Here is a 14,948-nt window from a genome sequence, read left to right as displayed (position 1 = left end):
CACCTTGATTCCTTTTCGACTCCTTAAAAGAAAAGGTCCATCTGAGCACTTGTCACTTCAAGCTCATTAAAAATCGAAGGCGACTAGAGTCACCTTTAGCTTTTTCTCTACTCTTAAAATTTGAAAAAGCAAGTTGTGTCAAAGTGTCTTAAAATTCATTTAAATCGGAATAACATTTTTCCCCTTTAATTTTTTATTTGATCAAGTAACATCTTGCACCGGGTTCTGTACATTTACATTTCTCTTTTAATTTTCCTCCTCCGTTATGGCTTATATACAGTGGGTTGACATGAGCGTTGTTGCTATACAATATTGTTCGCTCACTTCGAATTCTAAAAAGCATCTTATAACTGTAGTCTACCTTTCGGTTTCTGCCCTATTTACAGGGTTATTCAAGTTCTTGATTTGTTCTACATCTTTTTATATATGTAAACTATATTTCGTATTTTACCCTATCTACTAGGTTACACATGGTCCTTACTTTGTCTTCTGAGTTTATAAATTCTTGAACAATAATAGAAATAACTATTCGTATTTTCCCCAATCTACAGGGTTACACAGGGTCTTTGTTATGTTTTTTGAGTTTATAAACTCTTGGACAATAATAGAAGTAATTACTTTAAATAAAAGGACAAACAGTCGTTCTAATTGACAAAATAAATCTTATAATTGTTCCTCTAGGTGGCTCCAGAATATACTTATATGTCTGTCATTGCCTGTCGCTAATACCCTGTTGTCCGCACATCACAGACCTTAATCTTTTTGTTTTCCTCCCAACCGTGAGATCTGTTGTTCTAGCCTCGCTATTCAGCCCGAGTCTCCCCCCGAGCTATCCTCTCACAGGATTTCTCTTTAAGACTTATAGCCTTGAATAATAATAGCTATCTAGTTTTAACTAGACTTAGCGAAGTCTCCTCCCGAGCTATCCTCTCACAGGATTTCTCCTTAAAACTTATAGCCTTGAATAATAACAGTTATCTGGTCTTAACCAAACTTAGCTTCTTAAATCTGTTTGTCCTTCCAGCACAGTTAGCTCCTTAAATTTCTTTGTCCTTCCAGCACAGTTTACATGTTTTCTGAATTAAAATCTTTCTTTGATCTCAAATACCTCCCTTGGGAATAAATCTCCAAGGAAGTAGTTAGGATTAGGTAACCACCTAACCTAACTACTTGACATATGAAAAATGTAAAACTATCATCATTCTAACATTTCACTCTCCGTGTAGCTTCAATAAAAAATGATTAGTGCCATCATTCTGACATTTCACTCTCCATATAACTTTAATAAAGAATAATTAATTATATAAACTTCAATAATATTCAGTTTGTTCAAACCCGGATGCGGGTGGCAATTCGATCACCAGCAATGGGCAGCTGGCATGATATTGTAACCTGGCAGGACGGCCACACCGGATGGCTCTGCCAAGCTTTAATGCCTTTAAAGGCCGAGGAGACGCTATTGCAGAGGGGAGATGGGCTCGCGCGAGGGAATTTAACGGTTCTGTACGCAATTTGGTTGGGTTTCGTAATGAAGGCATCCAGAGAATTCCGCTCAGGGAATTACATTAATGAGTATCTGCTCCAGATTGGGTATGCTTGCGGTATTATAAGGCTCTGCTATGAGCAAAGAGGAGAGGGTGTGATTTCTGGAAGTGTGAGCGGAGGCAGAGGCCACACCTTTGCTCAGTGGGCGATCTATCGCTCTAAGCCGGAGAAATTTGTAGTGAGAACTCATAATTTGGTTCAGGTTTCCATTAGGGTGGTTCAGGTAGTTCAAGTTCTGTGTGGGGAAACTTGGCTTCACACAGTCAATAGCCCTCAAGCTTCACGGCTCATGGCACCGAGACAGCGTGGAGTCCCGCGAAGAGGAGGTGTCTGGGGTATTAGTAGAAGGGAGGAGGTCCAAGCAAGGGAAATTCAACCACTGGCTATGGTTGCGCCTCCGTCTTCTCCTTCAGAGGAATCAGACCAGCTAGATAGTCAAATGCATACATCTAGTTTCACCTTCAGATGCCGGAAAAATCGAGCTAAGGTGTCTCTGCTGATCACTGTAATTGCGACAGAGGAAGATGATGAAGATTCCGATAGCCAGGAGGAAGATGCTGGGGAGCTGGCTCAGGCTGGTTTGACACAAGAGATGGCGGAAATTGGCAATGAAAATCCTCCTCCGGGCGTTGTCAACTCTGAGGAGCATGTTCGTGTTCAGGGTCCGCCTCAACTGCCAGCATTTCCTCCGGATTCCCGCCAGCCAGTGAATGAAGCTGCAAATATTCCAGACTTTGACAACAACGCATAAGGTAAGCCTTCGAAGGCTAATTTTGTTGTTTTTGTTGCTGAACAATGACCAAGCCTTGGAGTTTTGGAGGGGTCTCATTCTTTCCGAGATGCCCAGTTTTTGTTTTGGGGGTAGAGGAAGGCCCAGATGTAGCAGCATTTCCAGATCTCTGGAATCACCTGTCATCCTACCCTCTAATGTCACAATGATATCAGCAGCAAGGTGCGAGAGGCATGCAAAGGCTCTTTGGTTTTACAATTATGCTGCTGTTGTTCTTTTTGGAGGAATTTCTCTTGTAAGTCAGAGGACTACATACTGTTGTTTTGTCCATGCTTATTTCTATTGCATCTATCTTTGTAAATCAGGTAGCCTTGTGCACCTGTAATGCTTTTCAGAAGAAGGGTGACTCTATTCATCCTCAGAGGCCAGTTCCTCTCTGTAAATATTTTCTTTCTTTCTTAATATATTAGCTCAGTCTTTATATAGAAAAAAAAAAATATTCAGTTTGTTCAAATATAATAAATAAACATTTACATTGAATAAATACATCACAATTAGATTTATTTTAATTCTTAATAATAATTGATATATATTAATTTTTTAATAATATTATTTATAGCTATATAATGTCTAGTTATTACGAAAAAACAATCGGAAAGCGTGAGGAGTTGGATTTCGGATTTCTTAAAAACGCAAAGAAATCTGGTGTGGTATATTTGCTGAGAGATAGTGAGGTTATTACAAGAGAGGATTCATCGTTTTTCAAAACATCGATGGCGAACTATCAATATGACAATTTTGAGGAGGAAAATTGTAGAATGAGCCAAGCTGCTTTGGAAATTCCATACAAACGTTTTACACCCGGATCATATCTATAAGTCAATTTTGTGATATCTCTATATATATAGACTTATATACAGAGCATTTGTTTAGGTATATAATTATGTTTACCAGTTATTATTGAAAAACAATTTTATTTATTCAACATTTTTAATTTTTTAACCCATTTTTTAAATTGCGTTTATTTTTATGATTTCTAACACCATTTTTGAATTGTATTTATTTTTATGATATCTAACACTATTCTTGAAATTGTGTTTATTTTTATGATTTAAATTATATGGATAATTTAAAAAAGGTCTCAGCACACTTTTTGAAATTGTGTTTACTTTTATGATTTCAATTATATGGATGATTTAAAAAAAAAAAAAGTGTCAGCACACTTTTTGAAATTGTGTTTACTTTTATGATTCAATTATATGGATGATTTAAAAAAAAAGTGTTAGGACCTATTTTGAAGTTGTGTTTATTTTTATGATGTTAATTATGTGAAAAATAAAATAAAAAATATTATTGACCTTGCTTGAAATTTGTAAATTTTAAATAAAATATTTTAATATTAAAAAATAATATAAATTTAGGTTAAAAAACATACTTTTATTTTGCGTTATATTTATTTTTAATATAAAATTTATATAATATATATTTAAATAATAATAATAAAATTCAATAAATCTCATATCTATTTTATATCATCCACATATTTGGAACCTGTGGAACCATAAAAATTAATACAATTTCAAGGCAGACTGCCAATAAAAAATTAGAAATGTTGAATAAAATAAATTTGAATTTGAATAATAGCTTGTATTTGCACTCATAGATGCTTTTTTTCAGGGCAGAAAAAGCATAATATTATTTATATAATAAATATAAAAGAGTGTAAAATGTACAATGAGCCAGGAAATAGCATATGTTCCAATGATAATGAAATTGTAACATCAGTGAAGCCATATCCTGATATATCTACACAGGAAATCATTCTTAAATGGCAGTCATTCGACACTATCATCCCCTGTGAAAACCCGCCCTCAAGGTAGCCCTTCCTCTCCTTTTCGCCCTGCTAATGGTCTTCCCACAGCCAGGCACACCCCTCCCTTCACCGAACCCATTGATGACCTCCTTGTTCCTTCTCCGCCTCCAATTAATCCAAAGGATTTCACTCCCATCCCTCAATCAGTGCCATCTACCACTAATGACTTCTCAGTTGGCTCTATCCCCATTCCCATCTCTTCTTCGTCTCCGCAACCCAGGCAAGTTGTTAACAAAGGGAAGGAGAAATTGCATTGTGTTGGACCCACTCCCCCAAATTCCCCTTTCTCCTCCCCTGTCAATCTCTTTGACAGCGATCTCGACCTGGTTCAAACCAGAGCTTCTCTTCAGCTTGAACCCCTCTCGATCCACAAACCTGGCCCATGTTTGCCTGTGATCAGTCCGGAATCGGCCAAAAATATTACGGTCCAGAAGAAAGGTCGGGGAGGCTCTCGACACCTCAGAGGCAGAACCATTGCATCAAATGAAGGAATCCGAAATCTATCTCTTGTTGAGGTTCCCGTCCTTGAAGATTCATATCCACAGCCCCTTAGAGCAAGCAAGGCTGCAAAGTCTCCAAAATGATCCCTGTTTTATCCTTCAACATCCGGGGGCTTGGCGTGGACCCAAAATTCATCACACTAAAAAGCTTCTTTTTTCATTCCAGGGCCTCAATCATTCTAATACAGGAAACTATGCATGGGAAGGAGGACTCTCTGTCATACTTTCGGAGAATGCTGCCCTCTTGGCACATGGCTGCTACAGAGGCGAATGGGCTTTCGGGGGGCATGATTACTCTTTGGGATCCATCCAAGGTCAAGGCAAAGGCTTACAGATGTTTCACTGGAATATTAATAACAACATCAATTCGTGGAATTGATTTTCCTATAAACATTCTTAATCTATATGCTCCGTACAAGTCCCGATTGTCTTTCTGGAACAGGGTATTCGCATCTGAACTATTCAATATGAACAACCTCATCATAGCGGGAGATACAAATTCTGTTTTATCTTCAAGCGAGGTTTGGGGAAAAGGTAAGATAAACAATGTCTTGGCGGACCTCATCAATTCCGAGTTGATAAACAGAAATATGGTTGACATCATTCCCGCTAGGAACAGGCCAACATGGTCCAATGGAAGAATAGGAAATGCCTTCATTGCCAAAAGGTTGGACAGAGTGTTCATCCACTTCAGTCTCATTGACAAATTAGGCCTGCCGAAGCTGTCTATGGAGAATGTCATGATCTCTGATCACTTCCCCATTCTCTTATCTTGGCCTGACAAGATCTTCAGAAGAGGCTATTCTTTTAAGTTCGACAACAGCCTCCTTCTTGACCCTGTCTTCAATCTTTTTATTCAGAATGCATGGGAAGAAATAAAGGACAGGGAAAAAACAAAATTCATTTTTTCCTCTTTCAGGGAAAAACTATCTGAGCTCAGGGATATGGTGAAAAAATGGCAATACCAAAAACACCAAGAAGACAAGACGGACCTAAAACGGGTTCAACAGGAACTGGAGTCCATTATGGAATCCACTGACTTCTCCTCCTGCTCTCTTGAAAGGAAAAGCCGCATCAGAACTCTGGAGAATAGAAGATACTGCTTATTAAAACAGGAAGAAGAAAAATGGAGGCTCAAAAGCCGCGCCATTTGGCTTGAACAGGGTGGCAAAAACACAAAATTCTTCCATAAGTTTGCCAATGCAAGAAGAGAGAGGAACTTTATTTGGAAAATAAAGGATGACCAGGGGAATGAGGCTGTCTCGCAGGAGGGTATCACGCGGCACGCGGGAAGTTTTTTCAAAACGCAGTAAAGCAGATCAAATGATATTGCTTTCAGTGATATAAGATGGGGGATAGACCCGATGCCAGTGATGTTTGATCATGATATGAATGAGGATATGTTCTGTCCTGTTGATGAGAATGAACTCCTCGAGGCCATGAAATCCTTCAAAAAGGATAAAGCCCCTGGGCCGGACGGTTGGACTATTGATTTCCTTACTCACTTCTTTGACCTTTTTAAAAGAGATCTGCTAAGCATGGTCCAGGCCTCCAGGCTATCTGGTCAAATCCACAGCCTATCCTCCTCCACTCTCATTGCTCTCATTCCCAAGAAGGATGAGCCTGAATCCTTCCTTGATTTCCGCCCTATCTCGCTCTGCAACATCTCTTTCAAGATCATCACAAAAATCATTGCTCTTAGAATAAAAGGAACTCTGGCCCATTATCTATCTCCAAACCAGCATGCATTCCTAAAGGGACGGAACATCCATGACGCAGTGGCCACCACTCAGGAATGTCTCCATTCCATTTCTGTCAACAACTCCAAAGCAGCCATCCTGAAGATTGACCTGCAGCGGGCTTTCGATGTTATTGACTGGGGGTATCTTCAATGCCTCCTTGCCAAAATTGGATTGTCTCCTACAATCATCCGCTGGATTATGGGCTGCATTGAAAATGTTAACTATGCTATATTGGTGAATGGTCGACCTTCCCCTTTCTTCCAAGCTGAAAGGGGCCTTCGGCAAGGATGCCCTCTGTCTCCCCTTCTCTTTATCCTTGCTATTGATGCCATGAGTCTTCATATCAATCGTGCTGTGGCACTGAAAGAATACTTTCCAATAAGGATCTGCAAGAATATCAATATATCGCATAACCTCTTTGTCGACGATGTACTCTTATTTGCTATGCTTTCAAAGGCTACATGGCTGTGCATAAAATCCATCCTTGACCGTTTTCACAAAGCTTCTGGGCTTGCCATTACCAAAGCTAAATCAATTCTCTACCATAATGGCTCTGATGAGGACCTGATTCTCTGGATATCCCAGCTCTTCGAAATTCAGTCCAAACCTCTATCGGATGGCATCAAGTATCTTGGGTTTCGATTAAAAGCTCGTTCCTATAAGTTGGCAGACTGGCGTTGGCTTGTTAACCGTTTTCTCAATAAGATTGCCCTCTGGAGTTTCCGCTCCCTCTCTTTAGGTGGCAGGATTGTGCTCGTCAAATCGGTTTTATCCCAGCTCTCAGTTTTCTGGGGTCACCTCTTCCTCCTCCCGGCAAGTATTATCCAAGCTATCAACAAGATTATATCCAGCTTTATTTGGGGAGCCAAGGCCGATCGTAGGAAAATTCATCTTGCAAAGCTGGACCTTCTCACATTACCAAAAAATTTTGATGGTTGGGGTCTTCTGAACATTAAGACTTTTGGGACTGCTCTTCTCTGTAAATCCCTTTGGAGGGGTATTTTTGGTTCCAACCCATGGAGCGACATCATTCGACATAAATATCAAAGAGGAAGAGGCATTGAATTCTGGTTCAGATTTGATTCTATTGGCATTCAACAGGGCTCCGCCATATGGCTCAGTTTCAGAAGGGTCCAACGATACTTTCTCAGGAATCTTAAATGGAAAATCTACACAGGCAGAAAGATTCTCATTGGCCTAGACTCCTTTGCTGGATTCAGGGGCATGCTACAGGTTCCTCCTCCTCTTCTTTTTTTCCTTCGCAGATCTAGCTACTTCACATGGGACCGCATCATAAAGGAATGGTGTGGACTTTCACCCATGCTTCGAGATGTTGATGACATAGGTCTTCCACGGGACCTGCTCCCACTTTGGACCAATCTTATTTCCTCTCTCCAGCTGGGAGGAATCCTGCGCTCTACAAATGATGATCATCTAATCTGGTCCCTTCCCTACTCTTCCTCTCATGCAATTGTAAAAGATATATATTTCGACCTCATTTCGAATTCAATCAAATTGAACAGACAGCGCTTTCCAGTCTTCTGGTGGAAGCTTGGATGTCCCCTCAAAGTGACCTTATTCTCCTGGCTGGTGCTTTTCAACAAAAATTTGTCTTGGGATTCCTTGAGGAGGCGATCATGGCACGGTCCCAGTAGAGGTTCTCTGCAAAATGGAGGAGGCAAACTTCCACCTTTTCTTCAAATGCTCTGTCTCACAACAAATCTGGTATGAACTTGCACAGTTTTTTTCTTTTCAGCATCTTAACTTCATCTCTGTTGATGCAGCGTTTGCCTGGTGGGGACGACAAAACACTCTTCGGCCTATTCTTCCCATCACCTTATGGTCTCTTTGGAAGTGGAGGAACCTAAATTTTTTTGAGGATTCTTCTATCTCTGCCAAATATGTTCTCTCTTCCATCTCTGCTCTTTATTTCCAATCAGCTGAATGATGCAATGGTTTTTGCCCTTTCTGATTTTGGGATTTGATCATATGAACATACAGCATGATGGTAATCTGTTTTACATGATGTGCTATGTTGCTTATCGGTAGTATTCATGAGTTTTCAATCTCATACAGAACTATCTGAATATCTTGTATATATATCCTCAATATAATATCATGATTTTCTTTCTGGAAAAAAGAGCAAAAAAGAAAACGACAAATGTCGAAATGAAGACCATATACAAAAGCAGGATCGGTATAAAGGTCCTCCGCCTGTAAGGACAAAAGAAACTGTATGCACTCCGAAGTTAAGCCGAGAGATTGAAATGAAGCCTGTTCAACCAAAACACATAGCATATAATTCATAGCAACTAGCATCTTATATAGCAAATAGATCCTTGGGCAAAAGCTCAGTATATAAGTCTATATACAAAAATATCAGAGTTGAGTTTCAGATGTGATCTGGGTCAGATATAGTAGGTCATGCCAACTTGCAAAAGATTTCTGTGCGGAATCTCCAAAGCAGCTTGTCCTTCTTTGCAATTCTTCTTCAAAATGTCATATGCATAGTTCACTATGAATCGTTTGAACAACGATGAATCTTCGCTTGCAATAACCTCGCTATCTCCCGTCAAATATACCACGCCTGATTTCATTGCATTTTCTAAGAAATCCAACTCCTCCTGGAGGTTCTCCATGATGCGGGCATCCATGACTGCATTTTCAGAGACCGTCCCAATATCAACTATACTCTCTGGACGGTCACAATTATTTTCTTCACTCTCAGGTCGATTATTGATATCATGAGTGTATATGTTATCTGACAGTATAAATTCTCTCAGGGCTTTATCCTTTTTGAAGGATTTCATGGCCTCGAGGAGTTCATTCTCATCAACAGGACGGAACATATCCTCATTCATATCATGATCAAACATCACTGGCATCGGGTTTATCCCCCATCTTATATCACTGAAAGCAATATCATTTGATCTGCTATACTGCTTTTTGAAAAAACTTACCGCGTGCCGCGTGATATCCTCCTGCGAGACAGCCTCATTCTTTGGTCATCCTTTATTTTCCAAATAAAGTTCCTCTCTCTTCTTGCATTGGCAAACTTATGGAAGAATTTTGTGTTTTTGTCACCCTGTTCAAGCCAAATGGCGCGGCTTTTGAGCCTCCATTTTTCTTCTTCCTGTTTTAATAAGCAGTATCTTCTATTCTCCAGAGTTCTGATGTGGCTTTTCCTTTCAAGAGAGCAGGAGGAGAAGTCAGTGGATTCCATAATGGACTCCAGTTCCTGTTGAACCCGTTTTAGGTCTGCCTTGTCTTCCTGGTGTTTTTGGTATTGCCATTTTTTCACCATATCCCTAAGCTCGGATAGTTTTTCCCTGAAAGAGGAAAAAATGAATTTTGTTTTTTCCCTGTCCTTTATTTCTTCCCATGCGTTCTAAATAAAAAGATTGAAGACAAGGTCAAGAAGGAGGCTGTTGTCGAACTTAAAAGAGTAGCCCCTTCTGAAGATCTTGTCAGGCCAAGATAAGAGAATGGGGAAGTGATCAGAGATCATGACATTCTCCACAGACAGCTTCGGCAGGCCTAATTTGTCAATGAGACTGAAGTGGATGAACACTCTGTCCAACCTTTTGGCAATGAAGGCATTTCCTATTCTTCCATTGGACCATGTCGGCCTGTTCCTAGCAGGAATGATGTCAACCATATTTCTGTTTATCAACTCGGAATTGATGAGGTCCGCCAAGACATTGTTTATCTTACCTTTTCCCCAAACCTCGCTTGAAGATAAAACAGAATTTGTATCTCCCGCTATGATGAGGTTGTTCATATTGAATAGTTCAGATGCGAATACCCTGTTCCAGAAAGACAATCGGGACTTGTACGGAGCATATAGATTAAGAATGTTTGTAGGAAAATCAATTCCACGAATTGATGTTGTTATTAATATTCCAGCGAAACATTTGTAAGCCTTTGCCTTGACCTTGGACGGATCCCAAAGAGTAATCATGCCCCCCGAAAGCCCATTCGCCTCTGTAGCAGCCATGTGCCAAGAGGGCAACATTCTCCGAAAGTATGACAGAGAGTCCTCCTTCCCATGCATAGTTTCCTGTATTAGAATGATTGAGGCCCTGGAATGAAAAAAGAAACTTTTTAGCATGATGAATTTTGGGTCCACACCAAGCCCCCGGATGTTGAAGGATAAAACAGGGATCATTTTGGAGACTCTGCAACCTTGCTTGCTCTAAGGGGCTGTGGATACGAATCTTCAAGGACGGGAACCTCAACAAGAGACAGATTTCAGATTCCTTCATTTGATGCAATGGTTCTGCCTCTGAAGTGTCGAGAGCCTCCCCGACCTTTCTTCCGGACCGTAATATTTTTGGCCGATTCCGGACTGATCACAGGCAAACATGGGCCAGGTTTGTGGATCGAGAGGGGTTCAAGCTGAAGAGAAGCTCTGGTTTGAACCAGGTCGTGATCGCTGTCAAAGAGATTGACAGGGGAGGAGAAAGGGGAATTTGGAGGAGTGGGTCCAACACAATGCAATTTCTCCTTCCCTTTGTTAACAGCTTGCCTGGGTTGCGGAGACGAAGAAGAGATGGGAATGGGGATAGAGCCAACTGAGAAGTCATTAGTGGTAGATGGCACTGATTGAGGGATGGGAGTGAAATCCTTTGGATTAATTGGAGGCGGAGAAGGAACAGGGAGGTCATCAATGGGTTCGGTGAAGGGAGGGGTGTGCCTGGCTGTGGGAAGACCATTAGCAGGGCGAAAAGGATAGGAAGGGCTACCTTGAGGGTGGGTTTTCATAGGGGATGATGGTGTCGACTGACTGCCATTTAAGAATTATTTCCTGTGGGCTCTCCTGTGTTCATATTGTTATTTTATTCTCTTAGTATCTTGGGAAACTATTGATCGGGAGGCTTCTCCTACTAAAAATCCTATCGTTTAGAGTCTACCACCATGGATGCATGATAGTGGGCCTTCACCTCCTATGAGTAGACCTTCATTCTCTTACCCTACATTGGTTTTTTTCTCTTTAAGGCTGTCAAACTAAAATTTGATGGAGCATCCAAGGGTAAACAAGGAAATGTGGGTTTTGGAGATGTTTTTCTTTCATATTTTGGAGCTCTTCTTCATCTCTATTTTGGGCACATGGGAATCAATAGCATCAACACAATTGAGCTCTTTGCATTAGAATTTGGCTTAAGGCAAGATCTTCTCTTAAATATGCCCTCAAGGGGATTCCTAATTAGTGGTCACAATGCTTCACAAACTATTATGTGGTTCCTCTCCCATTCAAATTTCCCATAGCTGGTGCTTGGAAAATTTTCTAAATTGCTTCCCTAATCTCTCAAATTCTTGTTGTTATTCCCTCTCATGTTCGATGTTCAGGGAACAAAGTCGCTGACAGACCAACCAATGAAGGCTATAAATTGCAATCCTCCATAATTAATTGCACCTAAGAAGCTCTTCCATACTCTCATCTCAAATGATATTTCTCTGGTGTCGCTCAACATGATTCTTCTCCCCCAATCAGGGTGCCAACACAGTGAAGTGAGGTGGTGACTAGACATGGAGCCTAGGTAATGCACCAAGGCTGCCTCTAGCATGCCCCTCATGTCAATCATTAAAGGATTGTATTGAAGTCTAACCCACCACCCTACATGGCATATCATATTGAATGTGTTCGTGTGGGAGATATCTCCAGAATCATTGCAAGAGTTTTCTCAGCCAAGTTCCTTGGAAAGCTTGCCATCTTTGTTTTGAAAACTACTCCTTGGTTATTTCCTTTGATTACTATGACTTTTTCTTGCAAATTCTCAATGTATAACTTGATGGTGGAGTGTTTTCCCTGGGCCTTTCTCCTACCCTTTCCTACGACATATTTTGGGGAGGAGCTCTCTATTTCTTTTTCCAGCTCGCATAGTGCCTTGTTGGATGGTATCCTTGGGTTTCTTGGCCTAAATTTTCCACAAATTTTCTCCAACCCTTGGCCTTGGTTCACTTTTGTCTAGCTTGAGTATTCCTCCCTATTGCGATGATGATTCACTAGAGAGTTTGCCATGGGTGAGGTGATGGAGGAAGAGGGAATTTGGGGGGCTCTCGAGCACATTTTAGGGATGAAGTGTCAGTATAATTCTATTAGTCACACATAGCACTACGTATTTAGGTCGAAATTAGCATAGTAGGAGCAAATGCTAGGTAAGAGGGGCAAAGAAACCCAAACCCAAAAGAGATGAATGAATTGGTTACATGGATCACATATACGGGCAACCCCAAAGTGCATTAGAATCATTATCTCTGTAAAATTGATTTATATTAGTATATAAAGCTTTCAATGGGAAAAGTCTTGGTGGATTGGCATGAGTCGAGGGATAACATCACGTAAAAGTTGGATGAGTTGAAGGAGGTTCTTCATGATGTCAAAGGATGACTACAATGCTTGGAGTTGGACTCACCTGTAGGCCCAACGATCATGCCTTCTACCAAATAGGCCAACCATCCCATTGACTTGGATACTTCTCTGTCTACCCAACTTTCAGGTTCTATTAGTCAATTATGTTATGTTGCTTGGTTTTTAAGTTTTCGTAGTCTCCTTTGTCTTTGCAGTTTTGGCTTGTCATGCTTGGATATGGGTTTGCAAGGCTTTTTTTTTGTCACATTAATGTCGAACTCAAATCAAGGCACTTCTTTCTCAATTGGTTTTCACACTTGTGAGATAGCTCTCATAGTCGTAGTCTATCTATTATATGTTTTGAAAGTTTTCTTGGAATATTTTTTGATCTAATTTGGAAGGGGTTTGTTGGAATCACAAATTTAAGATATGAACTCTCTACAATCCCACTACTCCACGGATTTTATAGAGTGTTGAATCTATATATAGAATCAAAAACCGATTTTAAATTTAAAAGATGAAAATTTCACATTTTTCATTAAATTCCAACCAAAAACTCAAAAACCTATAATATTTAAATAAAGTTACATATGTTTTGGCTTTGGTTATTTTAAGCTTGGACATAAAATCAATTATTCTATATTTAATCTACTTCTTGAATCATAAACCAAAAACTAACTTCTTAACATTTTATACTATATCTAATTAAAAAAATATTATTTTTACTTAAAAATAATTTAATAAATAATAAAAAATAAAAATCAACTCTTTAAATAAAAGTAAAGAATCCTTCTTCTTTTAAGCTATTTGGCTTCATATCTCTTTTACTTTCCTCACTTAAATAAAATTAGACTTTTTAGAAAAATGTTTATTATTAAAATCTAAAAGTTCAATCAAACTGCAGAAATAGTGTTTTACTTGGAGTTGTCTTTAGTGCGAATCAATTATTCTATATTTAATCTACTTCTTGAATCATAAACCAAAAAACTAACTTCTTAACATTTTATACTATATCTAATTAAAAAATATTATTTTAACTTAAAAATAATTTAATATATAATAAAAAATAAAAATCAACTCTTTAAATAAGAGTAAAGAATCCTTCTTCTTTTAAGCTATTTCGCTTCATATATCTTTAACTTTCCTCACTTAAATAAAATTAGACTTTTTAGAAAAATGTTTATTATTAAAATCTAAAAGTTCAATCAAATTGCATAAATAGTGTTTTATTTGGAGGTGCCTTTAGTGCAATTTTTTGGATTTTCCGGAATCAGGTGGAAAAATTTGAGGTGAAATCTTGATTTATGTTTTTTACTCTTTTTTGGACTGTATATATAGATTCAACACCCTGAAAAAACCTAAGGCCATTGCGTAGGGTTTACCCATCAAACTTGTGATTTCAATAAATTCCTCCCTGATTTTAGGGAAATTACACTGGAAACCGAAAAAGCTTCCAAAAAATTGTAAAAAAACAACTTAATTTTACTTGATATTAGAAATAATATATATTTAATTACATTTTATTCCTAACAATTTCATTATTATCATTAAAAAATAAATTAAAAAAAATAATTTTTACTAATAATAAAATTTTTACGCTAGCATATCTCATTCTAATTAATTAATTAGAACTATCTTTACTTCCATGAGATATTTATAATTGCATGGCCAGTTAACTAAAACTAGGTTTTAGTTTTATTTAATATATATTCACATATCTCTAAATTTACTACTAATCTCAGTAATGTATTCGTTCAACCATATATTTTATATATTATATTGAATTATATTCTCTTATGATTTTCTTTTCAAACGCATGAAATTTTAACATCATCCATGCAAAAGTCGGTATCAGGTCATCGCTGCATATTCGTTTTCATGCTCAGATGGTTAGTTCTCAGATTGCATGGATACGCGTACGCGACACTAACTGTTTTAAAAAAAACATAAGATGATTTTTTAAATAAAAAATAGGATATTTTAGAAAAGCTTATTCAGCGGTAATAAGGTAGAGGTAATTCGGCCTGGAGTATGCCGTAAAACTGCTTCTGCTTGGCTAAGAGCTCGTCTTCCTCGGACGTAAGGAAACAGGTTAACGGCCCAAGACCCAGAGGCATCTGGCAGGAGTGAAAGCCTGCTCCCTTACGGACCACCAGCGGGTTATTACAGGTGGCGTGGTTTTCCTTGATAACGGTGATGAGTCAAA

The 14,948-nt window shown here is 38.8% G+C and overlaps 1 protein-coding gene across 1 annotated transcript; it reads left to right on the top strand.

The window, feature by feature from the left end:
- The first annotated feature begins 4,842 nt into the window (after positions 1-4,842).
- LOC149240014 (uncharacterized) lies at positions 4,843-5,961 on the top strand. Its single transcript, XM_089370034.1, has one exon. It carries the CDS (start codon positions 4,843-4,845, stop codon positions 5,959-5,961), a length of 1,119 nt encoding a protein of 372 aa, XP_089226160.1.
- Positions 5,962-14,948: the final 8,987 nt, after the last annotated feature.

The sequence above is a fragment of the Pinus tabuliformis genome, chromosome 8 (assembly GCF_031772625.1).
Source record: "Pinus tabuliformis cultivar Carrire ecotype Pingquan chromosome 8, CPIR1, whole genome shotgun sequence".
In the NCBI taxonomy this organism is placed as follows: domain Eukaryota; kingdom Viridiplantae; phylum Streptophyta; class Pinopsida; order Pinales; family Pinaceae; genus Pinus; species Pinus tabuliformis.
Note: the sequence above shows the minus strand (reverse complement) of the source record. Positions and strands in the feature narration are given on the sequence as shown.

Coding starts and splice junctions, on each gene's coding strand:
- LOC149240014 (XM_089370034.1), top strand. CDS start 4,843: ATGCATGGGAAGGAGGACTCTCTGTCATACTTTCGGAGAATGCTGCCC.